Genomic DNA, 15,712 nt, shown 5'->3' on the forward strand with positions numbered 1-15,712 from the left:
GGCCCCAAATTATGGTCATAACTTGAGGACTACCCGTATTTTCTACCGATTCTAGCTTCCTGGCCCTCGCCTGTTATCCTTCTCTTTGGCCCTTTCTGCAGTGTGCGACCGTCACTGGCTCTGGACTTCCTGAGAAGCGAGGAAAGGAAAGACAGACAGACAGACAGACAGAAAATTCACGGGAATCTCCTGCAAACCTCCGGAGGATTTATTAAATTTGCCAGTTCCAGGGTCACCCCAGCCGGCCGGACAAAATGGATGGCAGCTTTTCTCTTTGAAAACTTTGAACAGGGAGGCTGGGGGATTGGCTGGGGGGGGGGGGTGTCTGGAAAACCCCACCTTTTAAAGGGAGGAGGGGTGGACCTTCAGAATTGGGGACCGTTAAGGGTCTGTCTCTCCATCTTCCCTTCAGAATTCAGCGGCTGCTCGGATATTAATAGAGTTAGAAGGGGCCTTGTAGGTCATCTAGTCCAGGGGTCGCCAACCTTTTGGACCTCAGGGACCACCAAACTCATAATTTTAAATCCTAGGGACCACTTATATTAATTTTGACTGACGGTGGCTTGCTGACGTTGGTGGAAGATAGATCTAACCTCTCTCTCTCACACACACACACAGGCAGGGGTAGGATCCAAATTTCTTAACCACCTGTTATGTGGGCGTGGCCTAATTTGTGGGTGTGGCGTGGTGGTCATGTGACTGGCTGGGCATGGCTTGTATGTAAATATTATAAATATTGATGTAAATATATTTTTTTTATTAAAAAAGAGCAACTTTTACCTAAAATCAGGCAAAGCAGACAAGCAGATTGAGTTGCTCACAGAATCACAGATTCATTCAGATCTTGTGAGATCGAGCCTGTCACATAAAATTTGCTTGCAAGCAAACCTGTAACATTTGCTGGCAATGAAAACTCACAAAGTTAACTCACAACACACCATGTATGTAAATATTGACCTTTTTTTTAATAAAAAAAATAAAGCAACTTTTACCCAAAATCAGGCAGAGCAGGCAGGCAGATTTGAGATGCTCACAGATTCGCTTTTAAAGATCTGTGTTTCTGCCATCGGCTAGCTGAGTCTGCACGGCTTCATCCTCAGGAAGGTTCGGTTCTGCTTCTAAGCAGAGCCGAAGATTTCAAGATGAGCTAGGAAGCAAGAAATCCAACTATTTCCTGCTTTCTAGCTGATCTAAATCTCCCCGCGCAACACCGGCTGGGGAATTCTGGGAATCGGAAGTCCGCCAAGGCTTAAAGTGGCCAAGGTCGGAGACCCGCTGCGACGGCCGGCATCCTGGTGCTGTCAACAAAGTTCCTTCAGCAGCCGCGGCTTCAGCGTCTGCCATCGCTCCTTCAGCTTCACCTTCGTGTGGCTGCCGGCAAAAATGTGGTCGATGGCCTTGGAGGAGAGCGCCCAGATTTCCTCGTCAGACAACTGGAAGATCTCGGACACCAGCTGGTACTCCGTGGACAGCTCGGTGGCGAAAACGCCTTTGTCGTCCGTCTGGGAAGGCAACAGGTCACGAGAAGTGAGAGGCTCCTGCCCGCTTTGGGGTGCAAAACAGGTGGCTTAGCAAAGCAGACTTCTAAAGGAAGAGACTCTGGGTAGCTCAGGGTGGACGGAAGGGATCCTTGGATGCTCTCTGCGCTGGGGTTGTTGTTGTTTTTTGCAGACGTTTCACGGCCCACCTGAGGAATATCATCAGTGGTGGAAGGAAATGGGGTTTGTGGTGTGGAGGAAGATGACTGTGGGGTGCTTAGGGCTCTCTGAGCTCTGATTGTCCTGAAGACGTTTCATGACCCAACTAGGGAACATCATTAATTCTGGAAGGGAAAGGGGTTTGCAGAGGAGGAGGAGGAGGAGGAGGAGGAGGAGTGGTGTGAGTGCTCTCTGAGCTTGGTTGGTTGTTTTGCAGACGTCTCATGACCCAACTAGGCAACATAATCAGTAGTAGAAGGGAGGAGGAGGAGAACGACTGTAGGCCTTAAGTGTTCTCTGAGCTTGGTGATTGTCCTGAAGACGTTTCATGACCCAACTAGGGAACATCATTAATTCTGGAAGGGAAAGGGGTTTGCAGAGGAGGAGGAGGAGGAGGAGGAGGAGGAGGAGGAGGAGGAGGAGTGGTGTGAGTGCTCTCTGAGCTTGGTTGGTTGTTTTGCAGACGTCTCATGACCCAACTAGGCAACATAATCAGTAGTAGAAGGGAGGAGGAGGAGAACGACTGTAGGCCTTAAGTGTTCTCTGAGCTTGGTGATTGTCCTGAAGACGTTTCATGACCCAACTAGGGAACATCATTAATTCTGGAAGGGAAAGGGGTTTGCAGAGGAGGAGGAGGAGGAGGAGGAGGAGGAGGAGGAGGAGGAGGAGGAGGAGGAGGAGTGGTGTGAGTGCTCTCTGAGCTTGGGTGGTTGTTTTGCAGACGTCTCATGACCCAACTAGGCAACATAATCAGTAGTAGAAGGGAGGAGGAGGAGAACGACTGTAGGCCTTAAGTGTTCTCTGAGCTTGGTGATTGTCCTGAAGACGTTTCATGACCCAACTAGGGAACATCATTAATTCTGGAAGGAAAGGGGTTTGCAGAGAGGAGGAGGAGGAGGAGGAGGAGGAGGAGGAGGAGGAGGAGGAGGAGGAGGAGTGGTGTGAGGTCCTGAATGCTCTCTGAGCTTGGGTGGTTGTTTTGCAGACGTCTCATGACCCAACTAGGCAACATAATCAGTAGTAGAAGGGAGGAGGAGGAGAACGACTGTGGGCCTTAAGTGTTCTCTGAGCTTGGTGATTGTCCTGAAGACGTTTCATGACCCAACTAGGGAACATCATTAATTCTGGAAGGGAAAGGGGTTTGCAGAGAGGAGGAGGAGGAGGAGGAGGAGGAGGAGGAGGAGGAGGAGGAGGAGGGTGTGAGTGCTCTCTGAGCTTGGGTGGTTGTTTTGCAGACGTCTCATGACCCAACTAGGCAACATAATCAGTAGTAGAAGGGAGGAGGAGGAGAACGACTGTAGGCCTTAAGTGTTCTCTGAGCTTGGTGATTGTCCTGAAGACGTTTCATGACCCAACTAGGGAACATCATTAATTCTGGAAGGGAAAGGGGTTTGCAGAGGAGGAGGAGGAGGAGGAGGAGGAGGAGGAGGAGGAGGAGGAGGAGGAGTGGTGTGAGTGCTCTCTGAGCTTGGGTGGTTGTTTTGCAGACGTCTCATGACCCAACTAGGCAACATAATCAGTAGTAGAAGGGAGGAGGAGGAGAACGACTGTAGGCCTTAAGTGTTCTCTGAGCTTGGTGATTGTCCTGAAGACGTTTCATGACCCAACTAGGGAACATCATTAATTCTGGAAGGGAAAGGGGTTTGCAGAGAGGAGGAGGAGGAGGAGGAGGAGGAGGAGGAGGAGGAGGAGGAGGAGGAGTGGTGTGAGGTCCTGAATGCTCTCTGAGCTTGGGTGGTTGTTTTGCAGACGTCTCATGACCCAACTAGGCAACATAATCAGTAGTAGAAGGGAGGAGGAGGAGAACGACTGTGGGCCTTAAGTGTTCTCTGAGCTTGGTGATTGTCCTGAAGATGTTTCATGACCCCACTAGGGAACACCATCAGTGCTAGAAGGGGAAGAGGTTGGCAGAGTGGGAGGAAGGACTGTGGTGCTCTCTGAGCTTGGTGGTTTTCCTTGGAGACGTTTCATGACCCCAACTAGGTAACATCACCAGGGCTCATTAGTGCCAGCCATCCTTAGCGCTGAGGATGTTACCTAGTTGGGGTCATGAAACGTCTGCCAAGGAAAACCACCAAGCTCAGAGAGCGCCCAGGAGCCCTCAAGCAAACTTCTGGGGCTTTTTCTTAAGGACTAGGACAGCCACGCGGGGCCCGTAGCATTATTTAAAAAGTGGGATCCTTCTCTGTCCCCCCCGCCCCCCCAGGAGAATCCGAAGCACCTTACACAAAGGACCACGGGATGACCCAGGCGGTACCAGAATCCGAAATGGTGTTGGGCCTTGGAGGGCACCGTCTCGGCTTTCAGGTTGGAGGTCAGGCAGAGTTCTGAGAGGACAAACCGGGACAGGATGAAGCCCACCCACAAAAACAGGTGGGGTTAAAAAAAAATAAAAAATCAAAGCCGGTTTAGTTCAGGGGTCACTCAACTTCGGCAGCTTTCAGGTGGATGGACTTCAACTCCCAGAATTCCCCAGCCAGCAATGCCATCGTTTCAAACTTTAAAAAAGGCTCCACCTACCCCAAAGCGACCACTAACCGGGCTGTTCCTGAGCACAGGACGCCAGGCTGCCCCAGCAGAAGTGGTGGACTGCAGTTCCATCATCCCAGGCCGACCCACCGCCCATCGTCCAGCTTCCGCCCCAAGCCCTTCCTTGCCTAGAGGGGTCCTGTTTCGCCTCACCAGCTCCACCAGGTCCCGTGTGGCCAATTCGGAGGTATGAAGGAACGTCCCGTGTCCGATGCGGTCCGGGCAAAGACCCAGAAGCAGCCGGGTTTCCTCCTCCTGTTCTGGGATCTGGAAATCAAAGACGTGTTGTGGGGTTTCATGACCCAGCTAGGTAACATCATCAGTGCTAGAAGGGAGTTGGGTTTGTTTGGGGGGGGGAGGGGGGGGAGGAGGAAGAGGAGCGGGAGGAGGAGAACTGTGGGGTTCTTGGTGCTGTCTGAGTTTGGTTGTTGTCTTGCAGACGTTTCACGACCCAGCTAGGTAACATCATCAGTGCTAGAAGGGAGTTGGGTTTGTTGGAGGAGGAGGAAATGGAAGAGGAGGAAATGGAGGAGGAGGAAGTATAGGAGGATTATGGGATCCTTGGTGCTGTCTGAGCTTGGTGGTTTTCTTGCAGACGTTTCATTATCCATCTAGGTAACTTCATCAGTGCTGGATGGGATTTGGGTTTGTTTGGGGGGAGGAAGAGGAGGAGGAGGAAATGGAAGGAGGAAACGGAGGAGGAAGAGGAAGTATAGGAGGACTGTGGCCTCTTTGGTGCTCTCTGAGCTTGGCTATTTTCTTGCAGACGTTTTATTACCCAACTAGATAACTTCATCAGCGCTAGAAGGGAGTTGGGTTTGTTGGGGGAGGGGGAGGAGGAAGAGGCGGCAAACTGTGGGGTTCTTGGTGCCCTCTGAGCTTGGTTGGTTGTCTTGCAGACGTTTCATGACCCAGCTAGGAAGCAACATCAGTACTAGGCACTGTGACCTATTCCTTGCCTTCTTCCAAGATCATCTACTTCTCGATCTTGTCCACCAACTAGAAGATGCCCTGGTGACCTCTCTCCATGTACAGATGCGACCCTATCAAGCACAGACCTTGCTCGAGGAGACCAGCCCGGTGCTCAAACCCATTTAATGAACCTTAAGAAACCTTATCGCCACTGACCCAGCCAGCCAGCATCCGAGCGTTACCTCTGAAAGATGCAACGTCAACTTCAAACCAGCTTTCTTGGCTTCCAGAAGAGGCTCCAAGAAGTCCTGGCCATGCCCCGCCTTCAGGACAGGAAAAGGAGAGCAAATACAATCCCATAAAATAATTATCTGACAGACCCATTCCCCCCCACCCCCCAAAAAAACCCCACCCATCTGTTAAGATTTTACTTTCTGAGAAAAACTTACTTTCGGATTCCCGCTGAGGTCCAGACCAAGGACCACACCATTGGTGGACAGCAGGAAGTCTCCCGCCAGCTTGACGGTTTCCTTGGCAGTCACTGCCCCCTTGCTTCTGTCCACAGATACGAGAAATCTGGAACATTTAAAACTCCCTGGGAACTTGGAAAAACCAGGAATTGCTAGCAGCAAGGAAGCGGGGACGTTTTAAACTTAAAAACTGAATCCATTTCTGAACATTTCAGAGGCAAGTGCGTTTTGGACCGACGATAAATAGTTAAATGGGTGTCAAGGCTCCAACATACACCCCCATTCAAATCACAAGTCTCTAGCCGCGTCTCTCGGGGTAAAAAAAGTTGATTTATTAGGAGTTAACATGTCGGCTGTTTCCTGGTTGCAGCCGACACAAAAATACATCATTCATTTGCCCCTTGACCCTGGTCTTCCTCCAACCCCCTGGGTGTATATCCTCCAATGGGACACATCCATAGCTAAGAATCATCAATCATGCTCTCCAGTAATAATCTTGCGCGCCAACAGCTTCGGCTGCCAAGGCGATTATCTGAAGCATTTAAGGAATGTACTGCTTTCCCTTCCACTCCCTTTCTGCCGGCAACTAAAAAGACCAAAGGAGTATTTTTTAGTTGACCATGTTTGTTTTTTTTAAAAAGCAAACAGAGATGAAAAACAATGCAATTATTTCACTGGTGGAAAAGGAATATGGAGATGTCTTTTTTTGGAGTCCATCCAGTCTCTGCTTGGAATTTGGTGTTATAAACTGGTAGACTTGGCATCGTGGGGTAAGCTACGATTCAGCCATAGTCACTGAGAAAACACATCCTGGGGTCACATCCTGGGGGCCCCAAACGAACAATTTTGCGATATGAATCTGGGCTCTTGAGAACTCGGAATCCTGGAGGCCCCAACTTACCTTACATCTATATCCAATCCCTCTTCCTGACACTGCTTGATGCCCTCAAGGACAGCTTCCACGTACGTTCGCTTGGTCATGCCTGCAAATGAGAGGAAAAAAAAAAACCAAGAGATTCATTTCGAGCTGCAAACGAGGAATACACTCGAGACTTTTTTTCTTGGCCAGCTTGTTTTGTGGTTAAAATGGGGCTACCTGCCGGCCACCTCAGCAACCATCTGGAGATGGTTTCCTTCCAAACCGGCCCAGCTTTGCCGAGATGACATTTCAGGAAGAGGCGACTCAGAGGAGAAGCCGGGAGGAAAGTTACACTACCTGAGCTTTTCTCCTCCCTGGGCGTGCTCCTTAATTCGAGATATTTGACTCCATCAGCAGCAAATTCCCGAATAACATCTTTGGTTACCTAAAAAAAATATTTATATTTGTGTGTGTGTGTGTATACACACACATATACGCACATACATATACATATTTGTGTGTGTGTATATGTATGTGTGTGTGCATGGATGGATGGATGGATGGATGGATGGATGGATGGATGGATAGATAGATAGATAGATAGATAGATAGATAGATAGATAGATAGATAGATAGATATAGATAGATAGATGATATAGATAGATACAGATGATAGATAAGATAGATAGATAGATATAGATAGATGATATAGATAGATAGATAGACAGATAGATAGATAGACAGATACTATAGATAGATAGATAGATAGATAGATAGATAGATAGATAGATAGATAGATAGATATACGCATACATACATACATACCACGGATGGATTCAGAGAGGGCTATCACACCAGAGTTAAGGCAAAGTTAAAGAAAGGTCTTACACTCGGCCTCATCCCGTGTGTGTGTGTGTGTGTGTGTGTGTGTGTGTGTGCGTGTTTGAACCTTAGCAGCATTAAGATGGGTGGACTTCAACTCCCAGAAGTTTTTCTACTTGCATTTATTTTTTTTTAACGTGCTTTTGAACGGCTAGGTTGGCAGGAGCTGCTGGGACAAGTCATGGGAGCTCACTCCGTGACGCGGCTATGCCAGGGATTCGAACCGCTTGAACGGCCGACCTTTTCTGGTCCATAAGCTCAGCGTTTTAGCCACCGCGCCCCTTTTTTTTTAAAAAGGAGACTTTTACTCATTAAAAGGCCCCGTGACCCAGGTTCAAAATAACTTACCATTAATATATCTTCGGGTCTGCTGGTCATCTGGTGTATGAAGTCGAACATCTGGAAACATCTGCATGGACCAGCGTGAAAGAACGGTGTAAATATGAACCACAGCAACGTGGACAAGAGTAAATATACAGCAACCAGCCTATACGGTCGTCTTTGACTTACGGCCACCATTGAGCCCCCGATATTTCTGTTGCTAAGCGAGACATCTGTTAAGTTGAGCTTTGCTCCATTTTACGACTTTTCTCGCCGCCGTTGTTAAGTGAATCCCTGCGGTTGGTTAAGTTAGTGACAAAGTTGTTATGTGAATCTGTCTTCTTTGTTGACTATGTCAGAAGGTCGCAAAGGGGGAATCCCGTGACCCTGTCGTAAGTATGAGTCAGTTGCCAAGTGTCTGAATTTGGATCCTATGACTCGGGGGGGTGCTGAAGTGGTCGTTAAGTGTGAAAAACAGCCACATAAGTCACGTTTTTTGGGTGCCGCTGTAACTTTTGAGCGGCCACTAAATGAACTGCTGTAAGACGGTATTTATGACGGTCGCAATATCCTGGGGTCGTGTGGTCAGTTTTGTGACCATCCCAGCCGGCTCTGGACAAGCAGAGTGTCAACTAAAAAAAAGAAAAGAAATACTCCTTTGATCGTTTTAGTTGCCATCAGAAAGAGAGTGGCAGTGCATTCCCTAAATGCTTCAGATAATCGCCTTGGCAGCCGAAGCTGTTGGCGCGCAAGATTATTACTGGAGAGTATGATTGATCACTCTTAGCTATGGATGTGTCCCATTGGAGAATATACATCCAGGGGATGGGAGGAACACCAGGGTCAAGGGGGATATGAATGATGTATTTTTGTGTCAGCTGCAACCAGGAAACAGCCGACATGTTAACTCCTAATAAATCAATTTTATTTTCTCTGAGAGATGCGGCTAGATTGGAATGGGGTGGAATTCTGACACAGAGTCAACGGAGGGGAGAAGCTGGATTCACTTAACAACTGTGATGGAAAAAAGGCATAAAAACGCATGATTTGTTTAAGGGCCATCTTGCTTAGGAATGGAAATTCCTGCCCCGAAAGCAGCTGTGAAGTCGAGGACCAGCTCCATGGTCTCCGAGGTGCCCCTGAAGCCAGACTCACTCTTCCAGAGTCCTTTTTGTCCCCTTGTCAATCACAACCATTTCCTCTGCGATTTGAAGGTGGGGTTTCTGCGCCATCAGCTTCTTCATGGTGGCAGCGCTGATGGAGCCGTTTAAGTGAGCGTGGAGCTCCTGAAAGGGAAAGAGGGAAAACAAAAAAGGATTTGTCTCCTCTGGAAGCATCCTGAGAATTTGTCCCCTCCGGAGTCTGAGCTTTTCCCCTAAAAAAAAAAAGCATTTAATTCTACTTGGGTGCCCAGAAAAGTTTTCATCCACCTGTAAAAGAATTAGTGAAAAATCCCAGTGGGTTTTCCAGCACCGGATTTTGCAAACTTGTTGACTTTTCGATGTATGGACTACAACTCCCAATATCTCCCAGCCAGCTGGGAGTTGCAGTCCGTTCATCGAAAAATTGCCAAGGTTGAGAAAAATTGTTTTAGCAGAGTGCTTTTTTAACTGAGGCCACTGTTAAGGCGGGTGGACTTCATCTCCCAGAATTCCTCAGCCGTGATTGAAGGTGCATGGACTTCAACTCCCAGAATTCCCCAGCCAGCATTCTGAATTCCGAGAGTTGCAGTTCCTTCATCTTAAAAAGTTGCCAAGGTTGAGAAAAATTGTTTTAGCAGAGGGCTTTTCAGCCGTGGCTGTTGTTAAGAGGGACTTCAGCTCCCAGAATCCCTCTGGCCATCATGCTTTAATATGGACTTAAAACAACCAGAATCCCCCACCCATCCTACAGTGGCCAAGCTTGAAAACAGTGGCAGAACAGCTGGCAAACAGCTGTTGCTAAATGTGTAGGGTCCTGCTTTGGGGGGGTTTGGACTAGATGACCTACCAGTTCCCTTCCAACTGTTAATATAATAAATACAATAATATACATGATCTCTATATGATACATTATATATATGATATATGATATGATAGGTATATGATATATATGGTATGGTATGGTATAATGTAATAAATACAATTATATGATCTATGATATGATCTATGATATATATGATATATGATATATGATCTATGATATGATCTATGATATATATATGATCTATGATATATATATGATATGATATATGATATATAGGGATATGATATGATATGATATATGATATGATATATATGGTATGGTGTAACATAACATAACACAACACAACATAACAATAACATGCTAACTTCAGTTTCTTCTTGGTTACAGAGGTTAAAAGGCTGGCTTAGGACCCGCGAGGCTCTTAACCATGCACAGGTTCGCAACCACAGGAGGACCCTCCCGATGGCCGCTGGGTTCCCCACACACTGCAAGCAGCTGGAGGCTTAGCTGCCCAGCCCAGCCTGGGCAAAGGAGCCTCGGCTAGGGTCTCCTTCCCCTTTCCCGGAGACCCCCGACCCGCCACCCGCTGAGACAGCGCCCAGCGCAGCTCCAGCTCCAGGGATGCAGCCGAGAAGGAGCCGCGCCCTGCCGGCTCTCACCACTTTGGGCAGCCGCTGGAAGAAGCGGGGCGTCCGCCCGGTTGCAGCCGCCTCCGCCATCGCCCGCCGCTGCTTTCCCAGGGCGGGACGGAGACGCTGCAACCGCCTCTCGCGGGCGGAGCTCGAGGGGCCGCCGCTTCTGCAAGAAGCCGCCCCGGGGAGGGTCCGCCTCCACCAGACGCTTGGGTGGGATTGCAATTCCCATCGCTCCCGGCCGACCGGGGAGGATGGGAACCGCCGTGCAATGCCGCTGGAGGGTGAAAGGACGCCCCCTCCCCCGCGAGCAAAGAAGCCTCGGCGGGCAACGGGGCAAGGCTGGGGATTGTGGCTGCTGGGTTCACACGACCCCTGCGCCTCGCCTACTCGGGGAATCCCCGTAACCCCCTTTTCGCGAGGCATTGAAGCGTATGCAAAACAAAGTGGGGGGGGGGACTCCCAAACCAGGTGGCATTTTTGCAAAACGTTCAAACCAGGTTTATTTCTTATTTTACTTTTTGCACAAAGTGCAAAACTCCCAAACCAGGTTGGATTTCTGCAAACCAGACTGGAGATTTGCAGACCAGGTTGGATTGCATTTTTGCACGAGGTGCCAAAAAAAAAACAAAAAAAAAACACCCCACCCCAAACTAGGTTGCATTAACCAAGTTGGCTTGTCCCGCCGTCGCAGCTCAGACTCGACTGATCCGCCTTCTGCCCATATACCCCCAGCGCGTCGATGCCCCTCCGGCCCTCGCGGGGGCGACCGAGAGCGACCGCCGAAGACTTAGGGAAAGGAACGCCCAACAGCCCAGGAGAGCGTTTTATCCTTTCTCTCGCCGCGCAGGCGCAAGGCTCAAGGCTCCTCCTCCTCCTCCTCCTCGCCCGTTTCCGGGGAGAGAGAGGGGGAGGCAGGGGGCGGAGCCGGGCGGAGTCCCCGGATGAGGGCAAGATGGCGGCGGCGGGGCTGGCTGCGCTGCGGTCGCTGAAGCGGCTCTGTTGCGTGGCCGTTTTCCTCTCGCAGCTCTACGTCCACTCTGGCCGGGGTGAGGAATGCGGCGAGGGGGAGGCTCGGAGGGGCGAAGCGGCCGCCGGCTTCTCCCTCCGCCTTCATGAAAAGCCCCGTTCATTAATTAGGCTAATCGGGGCAGGCTCCTGCTTGGGTGGGGTAGGGTGGGGGGCTTGAGGGTCCCAGGAGCCCCTTCTGGGGTATATGGGCGGGGGCTCTTCACATGGGGGTGGGGAGCGCGCTCTGCACATGCTCAAGGAAGCATTGGCCCTCCCGGTTGCTTCTAATTGGGTAGGTGGGCTTCTGCCAATGGGGGAGGGGGCTGTCGGAGCCCCCAAGGGGGAGGGGGGGTCTCCTCTGGAGGAAGGGGAGGAGGGGCGATTCTTCCCCAGCCTTTGGGTGTCCCCGTTTGGAAAAAGGTCCTGGGTTCAAGGAGACCGATGAAGGGTGGTGCAGAAAGGGCTGAAAACATGGAATAAATGTAAATAAAGATGAAAAAAAAAATACAGGACCAAGGACAGCAATGCTGCCTCTCCTGCTGTTCGGGACGAGTTCTGTGCAAGCAGAGGACCCTGAAGCTATAAACCTATGAAGGCAGGTGGTCAGGTTTCCCAGAAGGGACCTTGTAGGTCATCTAGTCCAACCCCCTGCCCAAGCAGGAGACCCTACACCGTTTCTGACGGGTGGGAGTCCAGCCTCTTCTTGAAGGTCTCCCCACACTCGTGGGTTGTTTTGCACACTTAACAACCGTTGCAAGCATCCCCACGTGACCAAAATTCAGACGCTTGGCAATTGACTCGTATTTATGACGCTTGTACTGTCCCGGGGTTGTGTTGATCCCCCTTTTGCAACCTTCTGAACAGCAAAGTCAACCCAGATTTCACTGAACCACCGTTCTACTGACTTAACAATGGCAACGATTCGCTTAACAACTCTGGCAGGGAAGGTCATAAAATAAGGCAAAGCTCCCTTAACCAATGTTTCGCTTAGCGACAGAAATTTGGGCTCAATTCTATCCAGAAGTGAAAGATGAGTCATAGATACCCTTTTCCAATGGATTTCACCCTATATCGCCCATTCTAGGGCGAAGACGCTCCTGCTCCCCGAGATCTGCTTAGTGTCCGTGTGTCTCATGTCCTCTCTGTGCTTCTCCAGGGTCGCTGAGCTTGGAGCATTCTCATTCACAGGCTTCGCTCTCCAAGATCTCAGGGCTCCCTTCGAGCACCCACATCCCAGCATCCAAGGTGCCAGGTGGGTCACACTTTACAATCCCGTCGCTTGGTTTCGGAAGAGTTTTTGCTTTCTGAAGCGTTCCGGCTTCGTCTCTCGCCTGCTGCTTTCTCTCCTCTCGTTTATTTTGCTACTTCTAATTTTGAAAAGTCACACTCAGCTTTTCTCGGCTAAAACGAGTTGGTCGCTTGCGTTTCCCGGGTGAAAAGCCATCCATCTTTTCCTCTGGAGGAAAGTCACGGCATTGTAAAAATGTCTAAAATTTGCTTAAAGCATCATTGCAGGGATGCGGGACACATCCAGGTTTTTTCGCCCCCCAGGGAAGCAACTGACCTCCAAGAAAAACACATTCAGGACTGTGCTGTTTCAGTTAACTATATTTCATATTTCTTAACCACCCATCCCTCTCAGAGTGAGTAGTTCTATGAGTAGCTATTTGTAGAATTGTTAGAATAAGAGCTATAGAAACATAGAGAATGGTTAATGGGTGTCATGCCCCTGTCGGAGGAAGCTGAGCAGCTGACGGGGAGTGGGAGTGTGGCTCCGTTGGCTGAGGAAGAAACTGGGGAAGGGCAAAGTCCGGCTGGGCAGAGCAGGGAAGAGGTAGAGCAAGGGAGAGGGAATTCAGGGGAAGATCCACGCCCACCCCCTCTTCATCCTAAGCCACACAGGGGGGAACGGAGAAGGGAGCAATGTGGGGTGCTGGCTTACAGGGGAGGAAAGGGCCCTGATTCCCTTCATTAGCCGCTGCTGGGAACACAGTGTTTAAAAAGGGAGGTTGCACATAGCAAGTCATGAGAAGCAAATTGTGAGTTATCTTTTATAGCCGAGAGTTATCTGGGTTCCTGGCGTCTTCCCAACTGTGTGTGTTTTGTTGGCCTTTAAAGTCTGCAATTCCTTTTCCTGCCCTGTCCAGTTAATTACTGCAGCTTGGTTTGTGTGGATTTTAAGTTACAGTTTGTATGTACTTCGTTTTCGGACTGAATTTCCTCCACTTAAAGGCTGTTCCTGGGAGAGTTTTTCTCTAGCCAGACAACCTGGACACTGGGGGCAAAGTTGGAGATAATAAAGGGACTCTTCCTGGCCTTTGTGCCACGCCCGGATCATCACAATGGAGTTCCAAGGACTCAAAGAAATTTCATACATGATATTTTAGGGAAGATACTGAAGCCTTTTTTTTTTACAACTGGATTTTATTTCTGCAGAGGGTACCTCAATTCCAGCTTACGTGACCCGATGCCCCAGTAATGGGATTTGTAGTCGGCTGCCTCCAGAATGCATGACCTGCAAAACAAACTATTCCTGTGTCTATGGCAGATCGGTTTCATTTGAATGTGAAGCCAAACCCCAAGTCCATTGCATTGTAAGTAAAAAAAGCTTTCTTTATAAATAGACATAAAAATCCGTGGCGATTACTTTGGATAAGTAATTATCTTAGCCGATTCAAGAAAAATGGAACAATGAACAATTACTTTATCATTCCGATTTGAAGCAGTGTTTCCTTGTTAGAGACGGGATCAGTTTACTTGGAACAATTGCAGAATTCTCAGCTAGCAAAAACATAATTATTGAAATGATTTCGTTAAATAGCCTCGATTTCCATTAGGGCTGAATTGTGTTCGTTGATCAGCTAAAGCGATGAAACACCAAGTGAGCAAAAACATACGCTTGCTTTTAATCTATATTTTTCAACCTTGGCAACTTTAAAGTTGTGTGGACTTCCATTTCCAGAATTCCCCAGCCAGCCATGCTGCCTGTGGAATTCTGGGAGTTGAAGTCTAAACTGGACGAAACTGAGAAGCACTGATCTTAACATATGACACTCAGGAGAAAGGTGACCTTCGCTGCTTCCTTTGCAGGATCAAAATAACACCCGGAAGACCTTCTTGATTAACATGACTTGCCAATTTTGCTGGCAGCTGCCACTCTCAAACTACCTTTGCTCCAATCCTACCAACTGCAAGACAGTCTCGTGCCCTCAACAACGCTACAAGGCCAATTGCACCGTGAGAGACCACATCCATTGCCTAGGTAAGCCAGGCACCTCACAACAGTTTGAGTAACCCAAAATCTTCTTCCTGAAAGTCGGTCTTGCAAACTCTTTTGTAGTCTGAAATAATGAACTTGGTTTTTTTTTTTGAAAGACTGCAGCTGGTGTTTTCATTTCTCGGTGCCCCAAATACCGGGGCGTACAGTATCGCTGCTCTTGCGATGACAGCTTTGCAGTGGTAACAGTGATAAAGCTGTGCCTTGTTTTTTCTTGTCCGCATCCATCTTTGCAATCACACTTTTTACATGTTTTTTTTTTTAAGGAAATCGTACTTTTCCCAAGATGCTCTATTGCAACTGGACTGGAGGCTACAAATGGTCAACAGCCTTGGCTTTAAGGTAGGATAAGAAACACCAACCTCCGGGTCCTGTGGATAATATATAAATAGTGCTTTAAAAAAAAACTTTAAAATTCAAGTTGCTGAAAAGAAATTGTAATCTACATGTTAAATAAACACAATTTCTCACAATTTTTAACCCGCCAGGATTCGTTCTCGTTCGGTGTATTGTGTTATAGAATACAGTTATATTAATTGCGCAGTCCTCATTTTTTGCAATGCGGTTTATTCTCTTTGCTGGAAAAATCGGTGACCCCAGGCAGTTTCTAACGCTTTCTCGTGTCGTCTTTCAGCATCACGCTCGGCGGCTTCGGTGCAGACCGATTCTACCTGGGACAGTGGCGGGAGGGGCTGGGCAAACTCTTCAGTTTTGGCGGCCTGGGAATCTGGACGCTGATAGATGTGTTGCTGATCGGCGTTGGGTACGTGGGTCCCACAGACGGTTCGCTCTACATCTAAGCAGCGAGACAAACCACCAGGTGGATCACCCTGAGAAATTCACAGATCGGACCGGAATGATCTACCTGGAACCGCTTGCACGCCCCCTTTTTAACGTACAGTATCTGTACTCGGCCTGCCTTTATTTTAAGGTGAAATAAATGACTTGTGGAATGCTTGGCTGATGTAGATTTCTTTCTGTTTTGGAGATCACCATTTTTTTTTTAATGAAAAAACAAAAGCTCACAGTGCTATTTCCTTGGTACAGTTAACAAATTTAGGTTAGCACAAAAGCATTGGTGTTATTTCATAATCATGCCTACAGGTGTTAAGGATGGAGTTGGCTATTTAAAATTATTTTATTATTCCAAAGCATAG

The 15,712-nt window shown here is 48.6% G+C and overlaps 2 protein-coding genes across 4 annotated transcripts; one reads left to right on the forward strand and one right to left on the reverse strand.

The window, feature by feature from the left end:
* Window positions 1-944: 944 nt before the first annotated feature.
* MAPDA (N6-Methyl-AMP deaminase) lies at window positions 945-10,371 on the reverse strand. Of its 3 annotated transcripts, none has more exons than XM_087941669.1 (10): window positions 10,295-10,371; window positions 8,826-8,956; window positions 7,698-7,758; window positions 6,825-6,912; window positions 6,510-6,591; window positions 5,588-5,714; window positions 5,381-5,461; window positions 4,355-4,493; window positions 3,924-4,024; window positions 945-1,502 (listed from the first exon to the last, which is right to left on the reverse strand). In XM_087941669.1, exons 1-10 carry the CDS (start codon window positions 10,352-10,354, stop codon window positions 1,302-1,304), a joined length of 1,071 nt encoding a protein of 356 aa, XP_087797795.1. In that variant the 5' UTR covers window positions 10,355-10,371; the 3' UTR covers window positions 945-1,301. The 3 variants fall into 3 exon arrangements, with proteins under 3 accessions (XP_087797795.1, XP_087797796.1, XP_087797794.1); XM_087941670.1 differs by having other exon boundaries at window positions 3,919-4,024; XM_087941668.1 differs by having other exon boundaries at window positions 7,698-7,890.
* An 820-nt stretch (window positions 10,372-11,191) lies between these two features.
* TM2D3 (TM2 domain containing 3) lies at window positions 11,192-15,512 on the forward strand. Its single transcript, XM_026709645.2, has 6 exons — window positions 11,192-11,316; window positions 12,435-12,530; window positions 13,715-13,872; window positions 14,369-14,540; window positions 14,822-14,897; window positions 15,190-15,512. Exons 1-6 carry the CDS (start codon window positions 11,223-11,225, stop codon window positions 15,353-15,355), a joined length of 762 nt encoding a protein of 253 aa, XP_026565430.1. The 5' UTR covers window positions 11,192-11,222; the 3' UTR covers window positions 15,356-15,512.
* The last annotated feature ends 200 nt before the right edge of the window (window positions 15,513-15,712 follow it).

Source organism: Pseudonaja textilis, chromosome 13, assembly GCF_049901715.1.
Source record: "Pseudonaja textilis isolate UNSWEBS1 chromosome 13, rPseTex1.2, whole genome shotgun sequence".
NCBI lineage: Eukaryota > Metazoa > Chordata > Lepidosauria > Squamata > Elapidae > Pseudonaja > Pseudonaja textilis.

Bases quoted from the DNA above. Each gene is read 5' to 3' on its own strand.
- MAPDA (XM_087941668.1), bottom strand. From the start codon at position 10,354: ATGGCGGAGGCGGCTGCAACCGGGCGGACGCCCCGCTTCTTCCAGCGG. The intron at 6,913-7,697 runs GTAAGTTATTTT...TATTTTTTTTAG, and splicing joins GACCCGAAGATATATTAATG to GTAACCAAAGATGTTATTCG. The intron at 4,494-5,380 runs GTAACGCTCGGA...TTTGATTTCCAG, and splicing joins TGACGTTGCATCTTTCAGAG to ATCCCAGAACAGGAGGAGGA.
- TM2D3 (XM_026709645.2), top strand. From the start codon at position 11,223: ATGGCGGCGGCGGGGCTGGCTGCGCTGCGGTCGCTGAAGCGGCTCTGT. The intron at 14,541-14,821 runs GTAAGCCAGGCA...TTTTTTTTTAAG, and splicing joins AGACCACATCCATTGCCTAG to GAAATCGTACTTTTCCCAAG. The intron at 14,898-15,189 runs GTAGGATAAGAA...GTCGTCTTTCAG, and splicing joins TCAACAGCCTTGGCTTTAAG to CATCACGCTCGGCGGCTTCG.